Genomic DNA, 22,688 nt, shown 5'->3' on the forward strand with positions numbered 1-22,688 from the left:
GCGTGAAGATATCTATGACGTCATGTTTGATAACGAGTTTTGTAATTTTTTAATGTAGAATGAGCCGAAAGTTGAAATGTCTTCAGATATTCCTCTAAAATCTTCGGCAAACTTCGTAAATTTTCGGAAACGTTCGTATGGCCTTCGGACAACGCTCGGACAATCTTCGGAAATATTCGGTCTGGACGATTGCTCAAAATGTAACCAAGTTGCTCGAGAAGAAAAAAGTTGCTTGAAGGGAAAAAAAGTTGCTCGAAATATAAAAAGTTGCCAAAACGTTGCCAAGCAACTTGTGGAAAGCCCTAGTGAAAACACGGCGCGACGCTTCTTGTCTTTTATTCAAAAAATTGAAGTTTCGAGCATCCACTTTTGCGGAGCTTTCCTGCATGCCGGGCAGAGCATCCAAAATTAAGCTGAGGCTTAATTAGAGTATAAAGCTAAGAAACACAACTCTATTTGAACTCATTTTCGTTCGTTATTCACTGTATTCATTCGTAAAATATTATTTTAACCATTTGAAAAATAAAATTCATACCTTCGCACAGCAGTATCGCGGGCGCAATATCACGCGCGCGCGAGACTAATCTCTATGATTATGACGTTATTTTTTTTTTCAAGTTCGAAACGTTAGTACGTTAAAGTCAACATGGCTTTGGTAACGTTCATGTTAGCTTTTATTGCTGTAAAAGCAATCGGAACGCTTATAGTCAACAATTACGGTGAGCGAAAAGAAAGGTAAGTAAAATGGATAGCTCCCTAGATCCGCTTTATTGGCCAGTTTTGACTTCGCAAAAGGACATCTTTACATACTTAATTCATTCGATTAAACGCCCTGGGCGCTTGTTAATTTTTGGACCCTGAGAGTGGGCGCTTATAAATTTTTACAATTTTCAGCAAGTAGTAAGTTTACTTTGCACAAAACAATTAAAATAATAACATACGTACCGAAGCAAAATTTTAACTGTTCATTAAAATTTTCTCAAAAACGGTATTCGGGTAGGTCTCTTAGCGCTACAATGAATTTTAGACGGGGGGAGGGGGAGAGAGGGGATGGGCGCTGATTCGAGGCTGGGAGCTTATTAACTTTTCTTTTCTTGAGTGGGCGCTTATTCGAGGTTGTGCGCTTAATCGAGTAAATGCGGTACTTAAAAATTGACGACGCTTTAGTAGTAGCCGAAACGTTAAAAAAATAAAACAAAGACTGCAACAAGTTTACTTCATGCTTACGTACTGAAACGTGTAAGAAGGACTACTCAAATTTACACCTCCAAAGAAATTTAAGTTACCGCTGCAGTTTTATTTGTTTTTCTCTTTCAGCGGTGAAAACACACAGCACAAAACAAATGAAAAAAGAAAGCAGGTAAAAAAAAAAAAACATTTTTAGTTAGTAAACTAAGATCTTTGATTCTCGTTAATTACTACAATATAAAGGCAAATATAAAAAGCACTATACCATTGAAGTATTCTAATATATGAACGCTATTTTTCAGGAAAATAAAGCAGCTGAAAAAATACAAAAAGCTTGGAGAAAATTCCAAGTGCACAAAAGGCGGAGAAGGCGAAAAAAGGAAAAGGCGAAGAACGAGGAGAAGTCTTTAAAGGTACAGACAAAGTGACAAATAACCCACATCACGACTACATGTACCCATTAGTAATAGAGAGAAGCCACGAGCCAAGCGGCCCATACAGCCGGAGCTTATCCCGGATTCCGTAGCATTAAGCGGCTAGGAATATTTCTACTCCCCCCTTAATGGGATGCTAGTCCATTGCAGGTTTCCCCTCCCCCCAGCATTATGTCGCCGGTACCCATTTATACACCTGGGTGGAGAGCGGCACTACAAGAGTAAAGTATCTTGCCCAAGAACACAACACAAGTGACCCCGGCCGGGGCTCTAACTCGGACCGCTCGATCCGGAGTCCGGCGCACTAACCATTAGGCCACCGAACCTCCCATTGGTAATAACCCGCTAACAATCAAACGGCATCTTACAATAGATTAACGCTATATTTTTAGAAAAATTAGAGAGTCACAAATATACGGTTGTGCTGGACAAAGTCAAAAACGAAAAAGGCTTCAAAATGACGAGAAGAAGCTATTCGGTGCGCTGAGGATTAATAAATACCCCACATTGCACTAAATGTACTACTGCACTGAACTGCAATGTAACACAGAGCACTACAGTGAACTGCAATGTAACACACCGCAGTACACTGAACTGCAACTTAACACACAGCACTGCACTGAACTGCAATGTAACACACCGCACTACACTGAACTGCAATGTAACACACAGCACTACACTGTACTGCAACGGTATCACACAGCACTACACTAAACTGCAATGTAACACACAGCACTACACTGAACTGCAATGTAACACACAGCACTACACTGAACTGAAATGTAACACACCGCACTACACTGAACTGCAATGTAACACACCGCACTACACTGAACTGCAATGTAACACACAGCACTACACTAAACTGCAATGTAACACACAGCACTACACTAAACTGCAATGTAACACACAGCACTACACTGAACTGCAATGTAACACACAGCACTACACTGAACTGCAATGTAACACACCGCACTACACTGAACTGCAATGTAACACACAGCACTACACTGAACTGCAATGTAACACACCGCACTACGTACACTGAACTGCAATGTAACACACAGCACTACACTGAACTGAAATGTAACACACAGCACTACACTGAACTGCAATGTAACACACAGCACTACACTGAACTACAATGTAACACACCGCACTACACTAAACTGCAATGTAACACACAGCACTACACTAAACTGCAATGTAACACACAGCACTACACTGAACTGCAATGTAACACACAGCACTACACTGAACTGCAATGTAACACACCGCACTACACTGAACTGCACTGTAACACACAGCACTACACTGAACTGTAATGTAACACACAGCACTACACTGAACTGTAATGTAACACACAGCACTACACTGAACTGCAATGTAACACACAGCACTACACTGAACTGTAATGTAACACACAGCACTACACTGAACTGCAATGTAACACACAGCACTACACTAAACTGCAATGTAACACACAGCACTACACTGAACTGTAATGTAACACACAGCACTACACTGAACTGCAATGTAACACACAGCACTACACTAAACTGCAATGTAACACACAGCACTACACTGAACTGCAATGTAACACACAGCACTACACTAAACTGCAATGTAACACACAGCACTACACTAAACTGCAATGTAACACACAACACTACACTGAACTGCAATGTAACACACAGCACTACACTGAACTGCAATGTAACACACCGCACTACACTGAACTGCAATGTAACACACAGCACTACACTGAACTGCAATGTAACACACCGCACTACACTGAACTGCAATGTAACACACAGCACTACACTGAACTGAAATGTAACACACAGCACTACACTGAACTGCAATGTAACACACAGCACTACACTGAACTGCAATGTATCACACAGCACTACACTGAACTGCAATGTAACACAGTGCACTACACTGAACTGCAATGTAACACACCGCACTACACTGAACTGCAATGTAACACACCGCACTACACTGAACTGCAACGTGACACACAGCACTACACTAAACTGCAATGTAACACACCGCACTACACTGAACTGCAATGTAACACACCGCACTACACTGAACTGCAACGTGACACACAGCACTACACTGAACTGCAATGTAACACAAAGCACTACACTGCAATGCAACACACAGCGCTATCTTGAACTGCATTGCAAAACTACATTTTACTGACCTTCAATAAATTGCATTTGACTCTGGATGACTGCGAGTGAAAACACTGCACTAAAATGAGCTGCGCTACACCACAAATCACTGCACTGATATCGCTACACTCCAACGACAACACAGTATTTCACATATTCCAGAACTGCAGTTTACACGTACAACAACGTTGGGCGTTTTTTGATCCACATCGATCCATGTAGAGGACGTCTTTTATTATTCTTTTCGCAGGTTGGAATGGCGTGCAGGTTGAAAGAAATTTCTGAACGAAATCCTGAAGACCTAGAGTTTATCAAAATTTTAGGTGAAGGAGGATTTGGCATGGTAAGAATTTAAAAATTATTTCACGAGCCCGGGTTTAACATGAAATGGTACATAGCCAACGAGGAGCGTAGCGCCAAGTTGGCTATATTTATCCTATATATATCCAACAAGAGAGACTGGAATAATTATTGTTTCAAACACCCAAAGTAATGCACTATTTGAACTTTCCAGTTTCTCGCTGACGCGTACACCTTTTACATACGTGGTCCATGGTATACAAATCCCTTATTCGACGGATTGACATATAACACGCGCGGATATTTTGCGAGTTGCGTAGTATTTTTCTGAGAAAAATACTAGGCAATATTTGTGTAATAACGTGACATATTTTGCGCGTTCTTTTGCCCTAATATGGTAAAATGTCGCAATAGTGGAATAATAAGAGCTCATATTCCATTGCCTGTAAACCAATCAACTGGCTCAGACATGTCAGATGTTGCAATAATCCAGCCTGGTTTTTGATTATAATTAGTAGGAGTTAATGGAATAAATGCTGTCTAATTTGAAAAAAATAGTTGAAAAATTTTGAGGACAGCGAAAATTGGACGAGGTCATAAGCTCTGTCCACTTTCGCAGTTTTGGTGTTTATTTTTTAACCTGAGATTTTTTTTTGGTTCCCTCCAGTTTTAAAGAAATCTCGAGTTTATATTACGTGACACATGCTAGTGATAATACAAACGGCAATCGTCTTTAATTTTTCAGGTATTGCATTATAGATGCAGAGTAACAAATACCAATTATGCAGTTAAACTATGCACTAGAAATACAGAAGATGACATTGCCGAGAACGAAAGAGCAATATTACAACAAGTTTCCAGCAACAAATTCTGTTGCAAACTTTTGGGAACATTTCCTTCCCAGGTAAGTGTTAAGCAAAACTAGCTTAAATTTAACTGAAAGGAACTGACCTGACCTGACCTAATCTGACCTGACTTGATCCGACTTGACCTGACCTGACCTGATCTGACTTGACCTGAACTAACCTGATCTGACTTGACAAGTATTTGACCTCACGTGACCTGACCTGACCTGATCTGATCTGATCTGATCTGATCTGACTTGACTTGACTTGACTTGACTTGACCTGACCTGACCTGACCTGACCTGACTTGACTTGACTTGACCTGACTTGACTTGACTTGACCTGACTTGACTTGACTAGTACATGATTTGATCTAAACTTATCTGACCTGACCTGACCTCACCTAAACTAACTTGAACTGACTTGACTTGACCAGACCTTTCCAGATCTTTCCTGACCTGACTTAACTGACCTGAATTGACCGCACCCTGGCCTGACCTGACCTAACTAAACTTGTTCTGACCTGACCTGACTTGACTTGACTTGACTTGATCAGACCTTTCCTGACCTGACCTGACCTGACCTGACTTGACCTGACTTGACTTGACCAGACCTATCCTGACCTGACCTGACTTGACCTGACCTGACCTGACTTGACTTGACCAGACCTATCCTGACCTGACCTGACCTGACCTGACCTGACCTGAACTGACCTGACTTGAACTGACTTGACCAGACCTTTCCTGAACTGACCTGATCTGAACAGACCTTACCTGACCTGACCTAATCTGAACTGGTCTGACCTGACCTGACCTGACCTGACTTGACCTGACTTGACTTGACTTGACCAGACCTTTCCTGAACTGATCTAATCTGATCTGACCTGACCCGACCCGACCCGACCCGACCCGACCTGACCTGACCTGACCTGATCTGAACTGAAAGGAAATGACTTGACCAGACCTGGCTGTACCTGATCTGAACTTACCTGATTATCCTGATCTGTCTCGAACTCATCCTGATCTGAACTAAACTTGACCTGACCTAACCTGACCTGACCTGACTTGACCCATCCTGATCTGAACTAAACAGAACTGATCTGAACAGATTTGTTCTGACTTGACCTGAACTGAACTCATCTGGCCTGACCTTATCTGACCTGGCCTGACCTTATCTGACCTGACCTGACCTAACCTGGCCTGACCTGATCTGGCCTGACTCATCCTGATCTGATTTGAAGAGAACTGACCTGACCTGATCTGACTTGATTTGTTCTAACCTGACCTGACTCGAACTCATCTTGATTTGAACTAAACAGAACTGACCTGATTTGTTCTGACTTGACCTGACCTGAACTGATCTTAACTGACCTTAACTAACCTAACCTCAATCAATCAATCAATCAATCAATCAATCAATCAATCAATCAATCAATCAATCAATCAATCAATCAATAAATCAATCAATAAATCAATAAATCAATAAATCAATAAATCAATCAACCTTTTTTTAACGTGGTCAGCACGCTTAGCTGTTCTGAACTAAACAGTACTGACCTGGCCTGACTTGGTATGACTTGATCTGAGCTGACCTGACCTGACCTGACCTGACTTGATCTCACCTGATCTGACCTCACCTGATCTCACCTGAACTGACCTGACCTGCGCTGAACTGAACTAATAATCTGGGATGAACTGATCTGACCTTATGAACTTGACCTGACCTAACCTTATAAATCGATAAAACACCTTCATGATATGGTAACTTACTGGACACTGATAAGCCCATCTTGGGTTATTTTGCTTTTGAAAAATAATGGACAACGAATTGACGTTAGCATGGCGCCGGGCGGTATGATTGAAAGCACTATTGTTTGTGTCATTTTTCTAAACCTCTTTCTAGTGAGTTAAGTATTTGAGTCTTAACATTAACATTATTCAGACCGGGGGGATTTTTGAGGGCCGCACCTTCTTTGAAAATGTATAACTTCTAGAAAATTAAAACTATAACCACGAACATGGCCTTTTTCTAAAATGATTCCGGAAATATTTTCACGTTTGCAGCACGTGATCACCAACTTTGATGTTTCCATGGCAACCAGTTTTTTTACAACCATGTTTCAAAATTCGCATTTTCGGTTTTAAACAGCATTATTTCTCTGATATAATCAGTCAAATAATTAATTTCAGTCAAGTATTATTTAAAATTTCTGAAATTCACGGTGGTGGACTTGATTTACAATGCAGACCATTTTGCTCTGTAATACAATTAATGTCTCATATTTTTCAATTTTGAACATTCTTTTATAAGGTAATTAAGTTTTGCAGTCTGCTAATCTTGATTTTTAGGATATTTAACGAAATGAATGATTTTAAAGCAATTCAAAATGACGAATCCAAGATGGCGGCCATTTCAATATCAAAGACGTAATAAAGACGTTATATTATTGTTGATAATGACAACCAGCCTACTGTCAAGCACAACAGTCTTGTCAGACAAGTTGCTGCAAAGGGTTTGAGGTTATACCTTCCATCGTGTGAAAATAATGATTAAATACCTTTTCAGTCATTAAATTGAGATAAATGACGTCACAAATGACGTCGTATTACGTCATGATGACAACAGAAAAACTTATATTACTAGAATTATTGTCTATATAATCCTGTGTTAATTTGCAATTAGTGACCATAGAGTTAATGCAAGGGAATGCAAATTTAGATTCTGTAATGAAACAAATAGGCTAGTTTCGAATTACGCTCCATTGATCACAAACAATGGAATAAAGTCGAGCTTCAGGGGAATAATTTGAATTTTCTTTTTTTTTTTCTCTCCTCAACCTCGACTTCCCTCCTTTGTTTAGGATCCGTAGCTTAGAGCGTAATTTGAAACTTTGTTGTAGGATACCTTCACGGCCCGGTATTAAAAACCTACCTTAAGTTATGGTTACCGTGGTTTTCTTCTTTTCTTACAAGCGATCCTTGGTACTTGTGTTAGAATATCTACAAGGTGGAGATATGGCTGGCCACATTAATGCATTGGGAAAATTCCCTGAAGAACTGGCCAGGTGAGATGAATAATATTAAAGGGAATTTGTTACGGGGACTTGCTTTTAAGTAAAAAGTGCTAAAATTGACGCAGTACTCTCACTTGTGCACGAAATGCACCTAGCACATCGAGGCCAAGATACAGACTCGTACCCAGTCGCTTCTCTTGCTTTTTGAGCGGCGCACAAGGCATCAAGGGAAGGACGAACTTAAATCGCGTTACTTTTTCTACGTCCTTCCCATCAACCTCTTCGAACGTAGCGAAAAACGAAAAAACGAGTAACGACTGGGTACGAGTCTGGACAAGATAAAAGGTTATGAGCCGTTGTAAGTTATTTAGCTATTTCCAGGCCACAAGGGTAGAACTTGAAAAAATAGGCCTGACGTTTTCAAGTTGAGATCAAAGGCTCCTGATAGCATTACAAAATACCGTTTGTTTATAGCTTTAGTACACTGTCATAGTAGCTTTGAACGAAACTGCACCACTATTCGTACAGATTTTTTGTGCGTCTTTTGACTCTTAAAGTTTTGAAGTGAAGCTCGTGACAGTATCCCTTTAACAGGGGAAGCAAACAGCTAAAAATAAATAATAAGCAAGGTCATAACAGAGTAATCTGAGACCAAGTCCTTAGCAGAACATATACTTTGCGGCTATTTTGACGGCCAAGTTTGTCTTATTATATTATTGACTGCTTATTTTCTGTTTCTGTCGCAATCTCTTCTCCCTGATCCGTAAGAAATGTGCCGTTTATTCATCTATAGCTAGTATCTAGGGATATTTATTTATACGGCTCTTTAGTTTGTCAATACGGTTTCACCTTTTTCAGAATCCTTTTTTTAGAGTTAAGTCTTGCCTTTCTAGTCTCAGAGAGACATTTGCTTTACTTAATATTATACCTGTTGTATGGCGAAACTAAAAGAAAAATGGAAATAGGAAACCGTTTTTTAAATGTCTTAAAAATAATTTTTTTTTTCAGATTTTTTGCCGCAGAAATAATATGTGGGCTGGAGTTTCTTTATGTAAAGGGCATCATTCACAGGTTGGTAAAATGTACAAGCTTACCTGAGAGAAGGGATTTATTTCATGTGGTTGGTGTCAATTGAAGTTTTTGAGACTTTGACGTGACTTCGTCCTCGCATTTTATTTCGTGCCTTCTTTAACCACGTTTTCCAATCTTCGTTAATTTCTGAAAAATAAATAAGCGCTGGAATTCGAACTTTAAAATATGAAATTTACAAATGTCTTTCCAAAGGGTACCTTTGGGCTAAATATGGCGATTCGCTTAAAGGAAGCGTTTTGGGCCGTTACACTCGGCCGTTCTAAAATGATACAGCAAAAACAAAAGAAGTTGTGGACTACCAGAAGTGGAGAAAAAAACGCATACACTGAATCCTGATTTCTCAAGCCTTTAAGGAAACTTTCCCAAAAAATTGAGTGACTCGAGATAGCGGGGGGAAAGTTACAGAAAATTAACGTCCAAGGGGAACAAAATTGACTCCAGTATCGAGAAATTAAACCGAGCACTCTAGAAAAAAAGATTCTACTATAATTAATTCATGTCTGATTTCCCACGCAGGGACATAAAGCCTGAAAATGTACTTTTGAGCGCAGAGGGACATGCCAAAATATCAGATTTTGGATTAGCCACCATGAATGCTAACGGGACGAGAGGCATTGTGGGAACTCTGCCATATATGGCACCTGAGGTAAATCAGCATATGATTCGTATGGAAGTTAAGTCAAGGTATTAAAAAGGTTTTCACAGTTGCCCAAGCCATATACTCTCAGAATCAATTGGAATATTTTTTATAAAGTTTGGATAGTTTGTTTTTCAAGCATGAGAAGAAGATAAAATTTTATATTATTAAACGTGTAAGCAAATCGCCATTTTACAGCTTGACTGCAGTTGCGCGGTAAGAACACAGGGAAACTTGCCCTAAAGGGGGAGCTTTTCCAGGCTGAAGTATAAAAGAGGGTCATGATCAAGTTTTACCGGTTAAAGCTAAGCATTAAAAGGGATATAAGAAAACAAAAGAAAAACGAGTAAGCTTGAGCTTCTGCATTTAAATGTTTTCAAAGATTTCGACTTAAAATGATTCCGCTGAGAATTTTAACTCAAGGGGGCTTCTCAAGCAAAACCTTTTCAGAAGGGATTATGCAGTATAACCGTTGCTAGTCATGTATACCATTTTCCATGGAATGTATCTAACTGCGTTATCTTTTAAGATAAATCAAGCATGATGTATAAAAGTACATGGGCCTCTCCCGTAAACATCTGTGATAGTACTCCGGCCATATGCTAAGGCTTTTTCCAGGCTACCGTTTAACAAATGGTTAACGCCATAGCGTATGGCGTTTACCATTTTTTTTATAGTACAGATTTTAGGCGATTTATTACAGGTTTTTGAGGTAGAAGGGCGCGCGCTTATTTAAACAAATGCGTCTGTGTAGTGCTGTAAACGCAAACAAAAACTTAAAAGAAAAACAAACAAACTTTTTGAATTTTTCAATTTAGACGTGCCTTAAAACTAAAACTCTTCAGCATTATGGAAAGATGGATGTTCTTATGTTTAGCTTATCAAATTAATAGGAAGGAGCGAAGGTGCTAAGGAGCGCCGCCCTTAAATAAGCGTCAAGTTTATGCAGATCATTATAAGCCAGTTCCGCTTAATGTAAATCACGTGACGTGTGTTTCAGATGCTTGACAATGAGCCATATGACTGCTCAGTTGACTGGTGGGCATTTGGAATCATGCTGTTCGTCATGCTGACCGGCCAGGTTGGTATCTTCGCCACATTGCTTTATGCCGTTGTTAGGCGTGTAATGGTCAGCAATCCGAGCTGCCCCAAAATCTGACCTTTGATTTCAAACTAGAATACACTTGAAATTCCATCATTTTAGAGGGCTAAAAAAATGTTCAATTTAGAAGACTTAGGATCATTGTGTTAGTTTTTTTTTTTCGCCTTTTGAATTTTTTTTACTAGTTGTCCATGCACGTTTGAACGCGACACTTATTGTAAGCTATTGGGTTTCGGGTAAAACACTGCCTGACTGATTGACTGATAAACTGACTGACTGACTGACTGACTGACTGACTGACTGATTGACTGACTGACTGACTGACTGACTAATTGATTGATTGACTGACTGACTGATTAACAGTAACAGTAACAGTAAATCTTTATTGTGCCTTACACTCCAAAGGGAGGTATTGGTCTAGTTACAATAAAGGTGCTATAGCAACTATGCTAACAAATTACTTAATAACAAACAATTGAATTACAATGCAAACGTTTACGGTAATAATTGGACTATTAATTATACAACTATTTATTGATATAACTTTCATTTTAAAATTTCTTTTCTTTTTTGAAACATTAGGAAGATATATTTAGCTATGATTCTAGAGGTAGCATAATTATCTAGTTTCTGACTGACTGATTGACTGTCCATGTCTTTTAATCGCGTGGAAGTGAAAAACCTTGTTTTCATCAAGGAAGGCAGCGTTTCTGAATCAATGCGTCATTCAGCATTTATAATTTAGTAGTACAATACCTAATTAATGGTGGGTCACACTGCTTCAGTAGTGTTACAACAAATTCTTTTACAAACAGCTAGCTAACTAACTAACTAACTATAACTATAACTAGGTAACTAACTAACTCACTGACTGTCTAACTTAGTGACGTACTGACTTACGGACTGACTGACTCAGGACTGACTGACGACCGACCGACCGACCGACCGACTGACTGACTGACTGACTTACTGACTGACAGGTCGATCGGTCAACCAACTGATTGACAATCAAGTTTACATTTCCATCGAGAGAATCATGCATTTATATACAGCGCCAAAAATTAACGGCGCGGTATGCGGCCGAAGGTAACATGGTTAGAAGAACGGCAGTGGTACTATATGAATATAGCTAGTGGAATAAATTGAAGTGTCCAACGAGATTTTGTACTTTTTAGTTTTCAGAAATGCGGCAACAAACGACTTTCAGTTACACTAAATTTTAGACAAGGTTTCCTAACCCGAACAGGTGTAATGACCGAAAAGTGCTACATGTAAATATTATTAATTCAGTCGAAGTACAAGCTTGTAGACTTCTTGTCTACCTTGTTCCAATAAATACCCCCTTATTCAATGTAGCGCAGGCCAGTAGTGCTTTCATCAGACATTAGCTCTAAGGGACGAAGGATAACCCGAATACGTTCATTGTGTGCAACAATTCAGACCACAGATGAAGATCTTGATAAATAAACTGTAATACTTCGGTATAAGCTATACCATCATCAGTATAGCTTATACCGAAATATTACATGTTAATTATCAAGATTTTTATTTGTGGTCTGAATTGTTGGACACGATGAACATATTAGCTCTAACCTAGCATCAATTAGCATCTTGTTCTTTTCTTCTTTGTCAGCTGCCATTTTACAGCTCTGACCAACTGTCAGTGATTTCTTTTATTCGTGAACCATTTGTACACTATGAGATGGCGGAGAAGGCTCATGCATCGAAGTTGGGTGTTGAAGCAAAAGATTGCCTGAGAAACGTAAGTAAACTGACTAAATGACTTGACTGTTTTTCCAAAGCACACAACATTGACCAAACATTGTTTGCAGTGCATTACAGCCCTGGTAGTCTATGAAGACAACGTGTTTTCGTTTATCTGGTTCTGGAATTTGCCAGTTAGCTAAATATATACCTGTCAATAGTTAGTTAATCTACTGATCTTTAACATATCAAAAAATGAATACCAAAAGTCAAGCTAGATTTCAAGAAAATTAGGCTTGTTTGAAAACAAAAGGAAACGACAATCGTTGCTATGGTAACCTTTGTGACTAAGTGACCAGTAAAAATTAAATTTTGGTCATATTTGATCATTATGGCGTATTTTGGCAAAAATCGAGCATTTGCTTCCTAGATAATTTTTACTTTTAAATCGACCACCCAAGGGCTAAAAAAAGCACATCGAGCTTCTTAAGAAGGCTCACAACGGTTCCAGCATTTTCTAGCTCTTAAAATTTGATATGTCAGTATGACAAATCTTTATTAGTTGCTGCTATAATTATGATATCAAACATATGCTGAACAAGTTGTGGTCATTTTCATGAAGTCACATGTCACCATAGCAGCAGAATCACCGATTGAAAATACCCTTAATTTACGCTTTAAAGGAGAAGTTCACTCCAGAATGGCCATTTATTTTCTTTACGCCAATAAAAAGTTTACACACACGTATGTCATTCACCAAAATGTGAGCCTTCAACGTTCGCTATAACCCTACGAAATCTTTCCCAAAACGCGACAGCTGAACGCCGCCATCTTGGAGCTGGTAATGTATGCGTGACGTCAAAGAGCTCACCCTGAAGTTTGGCGAGAAATTTTAGACTCCTTGTTTTCTGTATTTCTTGGAGCTCTGTTTGAGCAAAATGGAGCTGCTTACACAGGCACTTTGACAAACAAAAGCCACTACAAAGAAACTAGGAGTTTCGAGTATTTAAATTTTCCCGCCGAACTTCAGGCTGAGCTCTCTGACGTCAAGCATACATTACCAGCTCCAAGATGGCGGCGTTCAGTTGTCGAGTTTAGGAAAAGATTTCGTAGTGTTGAAAAAAAATTTCTCCGGAGCTGTTTCAGACCCAACTTAAATTTTCGAAATTTTTATTTAAAGCTCTGATAGCATATCCTCAAACAATAACATTTTTGTATTTGCTGATTTTATTTTAGCTGTTAAAGAGAAACCCCCAAGAGCGACTATCGTGTAAAGAAGGAGCAAACCCAAAAATAAAAAGGCACGGTTTTTTCTTCCCTATAAACTGGAAACGTGTTGAATTACAAACGATAGAACCGCCACGACTCCAAACACTTGCAAGTCAGGTATGCTGACCTATGATGATATCGATAAGCAAAATTTAACTACCGATTTCCTTCTGGGCTTTTAAGCTACAGTGGAACCCCCGTATAACGATATGTCAAGGGAGCGGTAAAATTATATCGTTCTGTTGAAGAATCGCTATATCGAAACACCCGATATAACGATATGGCCGTAAAATAACCGAAAATATCGATATATCGGGATAACCTAGCACATCCTTTTTGCTGGATAAAGAGGCTTAAAACACAGTATCATTTTCTTATATCACCGTATAAAGCTGTTGTCAGAAACGTTAGAAATGACTGACTCGATTACTGTAATGTTGTCTTAAATTCAATATTTTGCTGAAATTGTTACCGTGTACTGAAATATTTTACGTTCGGTCCGTTAAATTCTCATCGTTATATAATTGGGAATATCGTTATATCGAAGATCGCTATATCGGGTTCTGTCCCATACATTTTACTGTAACTTTTGCCGGGACATAGAATATTCATCGTTATATCGGGAATATCGTTATATCGGGGTTTGGTTTCAAGAAGCGTAACATTAAGTATAGTTTTCTTTTCATTTCTCAGCCCTGCACCGTGGAAACCGAGCAAAAATCGAATTTTATTGTGGACTCTGAACTGGACAATTTTATTTCCAATCTTTAAGTAAGTAAGTAAGTAAGTAAGTAAGTAAGTAAGTAGAGCGGTTTTCACTTGAGTGTCGAAAGTTTATTGCGTTTGCTTTGGTTTTGCATTGCTACGCTTAGTGATTGGCTCAAAAATCTCGCGCCACTTTCTCAGCCAATCAGAACTAAAACCAAAACCAATCATGACTCGCTCGCGCACGTTTTCCCGCGCTTCGTGCCGGCTACATGTATTTGCTTCGAGTTTTAATTGGTTCACTGGATTGTCTGTGTTCTTTGTGATTGGCCAGAGTAATTACTTTGGTTTTGGTTTTACGACACTCAATTGAAAACTGCTCTAAGAAGGAAGGAAGGAAGGAAGGAAGGAAGTAAGTAAGGAAGGAAGTAAGGAAGTAAGGAAGTAAGGAAGTAAGAAAGTAAGTAAGTAAGTAAGAAAGCTAGCTAGCTAGCTAGCTAGATAGTTAGTTAGTTATAGTTTGTTAGTTAGTTAGTTAGTTTGTTAGTTAGTTTTTCACTTCCCCGCAATTGAAAGACATGGACATTCTTTTATGAAAACAAGCTATCCTCAACATCACTCACAACAACAGCCCGCGAAACGTCTGAATTTAATAATACTTGACACATAGATTTATTTCTTTTGATTCCAAGACGACTGTGGTCATTACGTCACATGCATAAAACTGCTTTCAAATTGTGCGCTGCATGCGTATGCATATGCTGCGTATGAAAAGTTTTGAAAAGCCAGATACATACCTTAAGCGCTTAGGTTTTGTTTACATTTTCACAAGTATGTGTGATTAATGCAATCAAAATTGAGAAACAGAACCGGCGTGCTATAACAATAACGATGGCTTTTTATTTACTCATTTAGAGATACAGTCAATTCAAAGAAAACAACAAGTCTATAACGGTAAGCATTAACTTTTGTCGATGAACAACGAACTACGTAAAATCAGTTTTCTTTTTAAATGATGTGTCTAGAATATCCTGTGTAGAAAGCCGCTTCGTACTATTAATCCGCTGGATGGCAAAGCTGCAGTTTTTCTTGTGATTCGGTTCCAGACAAAAAACCTTAAGTTAAAAATTGATTGCTTAGATAAGAATAAGTACACTGAGAGCATCCCACTTTTGTTCGTAGTCCATCCAGTGTGAAGAAGGTGGATTTCTATAGTCGCATATTTTTCCCTTACGTGAACAGGCGTGAAAATAAGACTTGAAAGTCAGGGTTCAAGCTTTTCTGCAGACACAAGCCAGCCATACACTTTCTCTATTTTATTTTACGCATGCATAAATCAAATCATATTCCCGCCCGTTACCGTAAAAAATATGCGGCAGTGAGAAGCGAAAAAACAGTGCGACTGGAATTTACTCGCGCTTTTTTGCTTCATATACTGGGGCATTTAACAATACATTTTCCCGCTATTGTAGTTGAACATGGGATGGCCTTATGGCGTGAACGATTTAGCTTCAACTGGGGTTATGTGCCTCCCTGAATTAAGCACGAGGCTTTGAAAAAAGTCTTTTTACAATTTCAAAGGGTTGTTTTTACACGGCTTTTTCTTCAATTGCTATAAGCAATACAAATTTGAACTGTGTTTTGACCGATAATTTCCAGCCACTAGTAACAGCTTAAAAGCTGTTACTACATGTACCGAATTATCGCACCTTTTCATCAACTTTCCGCATTTTTTTTTTTTTTTAGCATTGCGACAGAATTTCATAATTCTATTTGAACTTCTGATAACATACATTTTCTTAGCATTAATTTGCTAAGGCACAAGCGGAGGCCTTATTGTTAGTCGCTTTTATATGCTTTGAAAACCGGGGTTTGCGCCGACCTTTTAAACACAAGCCTCTTGAAAAATCTTATTACACTTGTGAAGGATTGTTTTCACACAACTTTTCTCTAATTGCCATAAACAATACAGATTTGACCGATTTTTCCAGCCTTTGTTAAACAAGCCGCCCTTTGCTTGTACCGATTTATCACACCTAAGTGACGTTAATCTGCTATTCGACAAACAAACAATAACTTCGGCATAATTTCTGTTATAAATGCGCGTGCAAAGTTTAATTCCTCGCATTTTCATCTCGACTGTCGATTAGTGAACACGAGTTCAAGTCAAATTTTTCTCTCTTTTACAATGACTTCTAACAATGACCTTGCTGAAAAGCTACGTAAATGTTGGGATTGCGAATTTAATTGGGACCTGCTGCCGGAACATATTAGCAAGGTAAGAATCATTTTTGACAGTTTTTGGTGTGAAGCGGAGAGTGAGAAGAGCTTCCTGCGCGAAAGCGATATTTTGCAATCACACAGGTTTGATTTTTAACAAATAAAAGAACCGCAAAAGTTTCTCTGCAGAGCGCAAGACACGAACGCTTAGCACGAAACACGCTAAGAGAGCGCATCGCTTTTCCCGTCTCGAGTGTGTAGCGTTTCGCGCTCTACCGCGAAAATCAAGTAAAATAATTCTCTTGAGTATCTATGGAATTCTAACATTTTACCTTATTTGAACCAAATCTTTCTCAGAGCCCTTTCGGATCCTCTTGAACTACAATAAAAGTACATTGTTCAGATTGTTTAATAAGAATGTGCACTGAACGTAATCACCGCGTCATGTTGTAAAAGTTGTCCTCATTTTCATAGTTGTTTTTGTTAACTATTTCATTGGGCTCCATTTATTTACATGTAACATTTTTTTACGTGCAAAACTATAGATTTATCATTGCAAATTTGTAACATTGCCGAAAAACCGTGTATATGTTGTTCTTTAATAAGTGCTAGGAAGGAATTCGACTTAAGAAATGCGGGACTTCTGAAGCAGTGCATCATAGTCCTTAAATTATTCTTCGACTTCGGAGGTGCGGGACTGCAGAAGCAGCAGTCTCACTATTTTAACTTTATTTAGTAGAAACTCAGCTGTGTTCTATTGGAAATCCGCGAATCTGATTGGTTCTCCCACTGTTTTCTATTCGCCGATAGAAAACAGTCGCGCGCGCGTAGCTCTTTAAGCGGTAAATTTTCTTGATTTTTGTCTTCAAAGTGCACAATATTGTAGGTTTTGGACTGCAATCCTTTAGAATTTCTACTAAAACAATTAGACTACTCGCCCTCGTTTTCTATGAGCGGTAGTCAACTCGGCTGCGCCTCGTTGACTGTTTGCTCATAGAAAACTCGGGCTCGTAGTCTAATTGTTAATTATTCTCCATTTCGAAAGAGCAGGACTGCAGAAGCATTCGTTTAAGGTATCACAGGTATTATGGTCTATACGATCAAAACAAAATCCAAAATTACAATCTTTATTCAATAAGCTTTCAGAAAACATATACTTTATTGGGGTTACCATTGATGGTTTGCACACAATTTGACTTGGAACGAAAACGCCAATTTTCCTTCCGTGATACCTTAACCAGCCTCATTTATATTTATAATGATCAGTCTTCGGGAAATTAATGCGGGACTGCGGAAGTTAACCAAAAATCGTGTTTCTTAACCCTAATCCTGCGGGACTACCCAAGCAGTAGATTTTATTACTAGAGAATTGAGCATGAAGTTATACGGAAAACGGTAGCTTGCCTTTCATTTTGTTACCTTTTTTATCGAATTTTATTCCTCATAAAAATAGGGAAAGAATGCCACATTTACGAAAAACACACAACTACTCATTTTACATGGCAAACGGAAGTAGTTGAATTTTTGGCGTTCGCGAGAAAAATAAACGTCATGCTCTTTCTAATAACGCCGTAAAGTTAGGGCTTTCCACAAGTTGCTCGAGATTTCCCAAAAAGTTGCCCGTAATTTTTAAAAAAGTTGCTTAAAGTTGCTTCAAAAATAAAAAAAAGTTGCTTCTGTTAATAAAAGTTGCTCCAAAAAAATCCAAAACGCTGCTTCTAATCAAGAAAATTTCTCTAAATATATGCTTATTTTTCCTAAGAAGTGTCTAAATAAAATATTAAGGGGAAAATTTGTTAAATAACAAGGATTTCTCTAACTAAGAAAAATCGTGAAGATATCGATGACGTCATGTTTGCTGACGAGGTTTGTAATGTTTTAATGCAAAATGAGCCGAGGGTCTTCAGATGTTCCTCGACAATTTTCGGCAAACTTCGTAAATCTTTGGAAACGTTCGTATGGCCTTTGAACAACACTCGGATAATCTTCGGAGATCTTCGGTCTGGAAATTGCTCAAAATTCAACAAGTTGCTCGAGAGGAAAAAAGTTGCTCGAAGTGAAAAAAGTTGCTCGAAATATGAAAAGTTGCCAAAAAGTTGCCGAGCAACTTGTGGAAAGCCCTACGTAAAGTAGCCGGGTATTCTGAGGTTGCTTATATACTTTCATCATTGTCCTCAGGGATGTAAAGCTGTTGGCAGTTTACTCAGCGTGCCGCCGCTCGCAGTGCTTTGTGGTGTACAGGGAGTTCTTTCGTTTGCCCTCGCTCACGCTGAAGTGCAGGTCCCGGACACAATGTTGCGAGAACCAGGACTGCTTTGGTTAGCAATCGGAATGCCTATTGGTAAGTTGTGAAATTGTTGCCTTAACTTTAACTATACTGGAGTCAGTTTTGAAAAAAAAAACAAATCATCACGTATACCAAGCTAAAGCAAACTGGGCGAGAAATTCAGAGTTTACGTAGATGCATCCTTTTTAACTCGGAAAAGAGTTTTAGTGAGCGAAGTGATTTCCCTCCTTGCCTCGAATCCCGTAAAGAAAGGCACGCAATGCGTGCAAGTGTTTAAAGGCCTCTAGAGAATAAGACCTGTTCTCAGATTACCTACATTTCTGGTTAAATTACATAATTGCGGGCCCAAGAGAGGCCCGCAACCCTAATCTTGACAGTGACCAGCGGATTGCGTATTACGCGTGCGCGCCACGTTTATAAAGGCTAACTTCAAACCGGAATGAAAATTTTGTTCTTCCACTAAGAACGATCGGAATGCAAAAAATGTGTCAATCACGACAGTTTGTCGTAACACCGGAAGAGAAAAATCTTGTCTCCAAGAGCGATAAGAATGCGAAAAATCACACTCGACCTGACTCGGAATATTTTCTTTTGTCCAGTGATTTATCGACACTGACTGAAACACTTCCCTCCCAGTACCTTCTCTTAACTGCATCGAGGCCCGCACTTTCTAACCTGTGGTTACCACTAGTATTAACATGTTTGATTACCAGCCGAAATATTGTATTGATGTCAGCTTTTTTTTAAATAGACCAAAACTTTATTCTTCAATGATATTATTAATTTTCCTAACCTTCAAAAAACAAAAAGGAAAAATAAAAAGAAAGAAAACAATTTGCAATGGATGGAAATTCTATCTCTTGGCCTTTCGGTCCGCACTCGATTAGCAGCTTGATGATAATCGAACTAGGTGAAGTGAACTGAAGTGTGGAAAGTTTAACATCTTTTGTTTTAACAAACTTTTATTTGTCAGTTTATAGTTTTTGATTCTTGTTTCATAATAACTTTTCCGAGTTTAGTGTCTTATACCCACTGTGATATATTTCTCCTGAACAAGTTTGATTGATGCTTGCAATCGAAGACCGTTATACATGTAGTCCAAGGAGGAAAAATAGGACACAAATTGTAGGCTATTCGCGTTGGTGGGGGGGGGGGGGGGTTACCGATAAAGAATGTCTTTCACGCTGAGGCCTCTCGGGGCTGGGGGGGGGGTGGGGTGGGGTGTATGGGTGTGGTTAGGGTGAGGAGACAACTGAAACTTCAGAATATTATAGGATTGGGGCGGGGGTCTTACTCTGTAATAAAACATGAGGGTAATATTGTATTTAAGCATAAAAAAATAGTTTTCATTACTCTTCTGTCTCCACATGGCTTTGCTTTATTTTAATTTTGTGCATTACTTTGCTTTAGGAACCGGCAAATCCATCATTTATAAATACTTGGTTGATTTGCTTAAAAATGTACGAGAAAGGCTGGCAGAAGACAAGATTTCATTCAGTGACTACACCTTTGAACAGCTTGGAGAACTTTTGTTCATCACGGAACCAAAAACAGCCCAGTCCCTCATTACCGGTAACAACAACAACTCGGCTCCTCATTTCCTGTGGGTTTTTCCTCGCCCAGTGTTCCAGGGTTTTGACTCCCTGAAGACGGATGTGCATAGAGAATCATGTGACGCCGCAAGGGAATTTACAGTGCTGCTAGGTAAGACAGAAAGTTCATATATAATACAGTTTACCTGCTTAGCAGGCACAGGAAAAAAATGGTACGAGTCGTAGACCAAGAGACCAATAAATCAATCAATCAAAATCGACCGATCGATCAATCAATCAATCAATCAATCAATCAATCAATCAATCAATCAATCAACAGGTCAGCCAGTCTGTCATTAGTAGTCGTTAGTGATCAGTCAGTCTGTCAGTCAGTCAGTCAGCTTAGTTTTTAGGTGAGCGTCAGTCAGTCAGTCAGTCAGTCAATCATTCATTCATAAGCATCTCTCAAGTTTTCCGTTATTTATTGGAGTTTCAATATTCAATCAGTCATAAAATATACCGTAAGTTTTCTGTTCTTCTTTGTTGGAATTTTGATATTTCTATCAACGTTCTATCAAAAACTTTCTTTACTTTTGTAATATCATTAAAAATGCATTATCAAGGATTAAATTGTTCATAGTCATAATAATCAACATCTTATTTTTCCTTGCAGAGGACATCCTAATCCTTATTTTTAAAGCAAAAGCTTCGGCACAAGACCAAGATAAGGTCACTTATTACTCAATTGAAATAACTGAGAAGAGAGTCTTCCCCAAAGCTTATGATGAGTGTCAGAAAATACTTGAAAACAATATCCAGGGCGACCAATTTTTGTGTGGTGAGTAACTATAGCTACTTTGTATACTATACAGTAGAACCAGGCGATAACTCGAACTCTGACGGGAAACAAAAAACAATTCGAGTAATTACAAGCGCGGATTTGAGTAATCGGGGTGGATTTGATATTTAATTTGCCAAGTTACTAATTGATAGTTTACTAATTTTTCAGTTCTTCAGTAAATAGTACAGTGCAAATTCAACTTATCTCGTCAGAGTTATCCGAGTTCAAGTAAACCGAGTAAAAATGACTGAAAAGTGGGGTCAAATCCAAGGGAAATGGAAGTTAGTTCAAGTTAGCGGGGTGTACGAGTTACCGGGGTTCTACTGTAAGCTACTGTATTATATTTAGACTCTAGATCTTACAGCAAGGATACATTACAACTTGAAAAATTCGGGCGGAATTTTTTAAGTTCTCGCATTTTTTCCAAAATACGCTAATAAAGCTCAAGATTGTTCCACTAATTTGGTCAATATCTTTTTTGTGGTGTCTAGAGGTCATATAGCACAGTTTCGACGATAAACAATTAAAACCCTTGTGACATATTTTCCCATTAATTTGCTTACAATTACCCGTTTTTAATCAAAATTTATCATATTTTTTTTTATCAAAATGTTATTATCTAAATACTTTATTCATTTATTTATTTTCAGCTACATATTCAGAGGCAAAGAGTCAATACCTCTGTATGTCACTGCCATTTCATGCGCTCTTCCTGAGTCGCCCATTACCAGATGCCCTGCCAGCACTCATTCCAGAAGATGCCCAACAAGCTGCCATCAGCCTGGTTTTAACCTGGTTTTAACCGAAAAGTTGGGCATGCTGTATGCACAGTAAGCTGTGCATACAGCATGCCCAACTTTTCGCTGGAAGGAACATTCATTCGCTCAAAATTTTACTCAGTTTTGTAGAATAACAATGCTCTTAAAACAGCATTCTTTTGATGTGAAGAGTTAATCAGATTCACACTATAGCTACACCCGACTTGTTGCTGAAGGAAAATTTAATGTTGAAATATTCCTTTAAGAATTAAATATTAATTTTACAAACAGCATATATTTTTAATTCCTTTTTGAATGTAGCATCACTGCATGCTATTTAACATGGCTTTTAAAACATGAAGATTTCTTTTAAATAATTGCCCCGCTTGCCGAAAATGCACATGGCTGATCGATTCCGTGAGACATCTACTCCGTTCGTTTGATAAGTTAAATTATTTAATATAGCTCTGCATGAACCATTGTAAGTATAACATATGCACAGCTGAGGATCATGTGAAATTTACCTAATACCAATAGAATTTGAATACAACAAAAAAAAAAAAAGGGGTTGTTTTAAA

At 38.6% G+C, this 22,688-nt stretch overlaps 1 protein-coding gene across 2 annotated transcripts; it reads left to right on the forward strand.

Annotated features, from left to right (window-relative positions):
• Positions 1-610: 610 nt before the first annotated feature.
• LOC144640687 (uncharacterized) lies at positions 611-22,354 on the forward strand. 2 transcript variants are annotated; one of them, XM_078499772.1, is made up of 16 exons: positions 611-735; positions 1,318-1,360; positions 1,491-1,601; positions 4,056-4,148; positions 4,851-5,009; positions 7,923-8,014; positions 8,972-9,034; positions 9,572-9,701; positions 10,693-10,773; positions 12,428-12,556; positions 15,388-15,426; positions 18,871-19,033; positions 20,390-20,683; positions 21,185-21,349; positions 22,003-22,138; positions 22,184-22,354. In XM_078499772.1, the coding sequence occupies exons 1-16, from the start codon at positions 647-649 to the stop codon at positions 22,263-22,265; spliced, it is 1,869 nt and encodes a 622-aa protein (XP_078355898.1). In that variant the 5' UTR covers positions 611-646; the 3' UTR covers positions 22,266-22,354. The 2 variants fall into 2 exon arrangements, with proteins under 2 accessions (XP_078355898.1, XP_078355899.1); XM_078499773.1 differs by lacking the exon at positions 15,388-15,426.
• Positions 22,355-22,688: the final 334 nt, after the last annotated feature.

Source organism: Oculina patagonica, unplaced genomic scaffold, assembly GCF_052425735.1.
Source record: "Oculina patagonica isolate OP01 unplaced genomic scaffold, crgOcupat unplaced41, whole genome shotgun sequence".
NCBI classification, from domain to species: Eukaryota; Metazoa; Cnidaria; class Anthozoa; order Scleractinia; family Oculinidae; genus Oculina; species Oculina patagonica.

Bases quoted from the DNA above. Each gene is read 5' to 3' on its own strand.
- LOC144640687 (XM_078499772.1), top strand. From the start codon at position 647: ATGGCTTTGGTAACGTTCATGTTAGCTTTTATTGCTGTAAAAGCAATC. The intron at 8,015-8,971 runs GTGAGATGAATA...TTTTTTTTTCAG, and splicing joins TTCCCTGAAGAACTGGCCAG to ATTTTTTGCCGCAGAAATAA. The intron at 20,684-21,184 runs GTAAGACAGAAA...TTTTCCTTGCAG, and splicing joins GGAATTTACAGTGCTGCTAG to AGGACATCCTAATCCTTATT.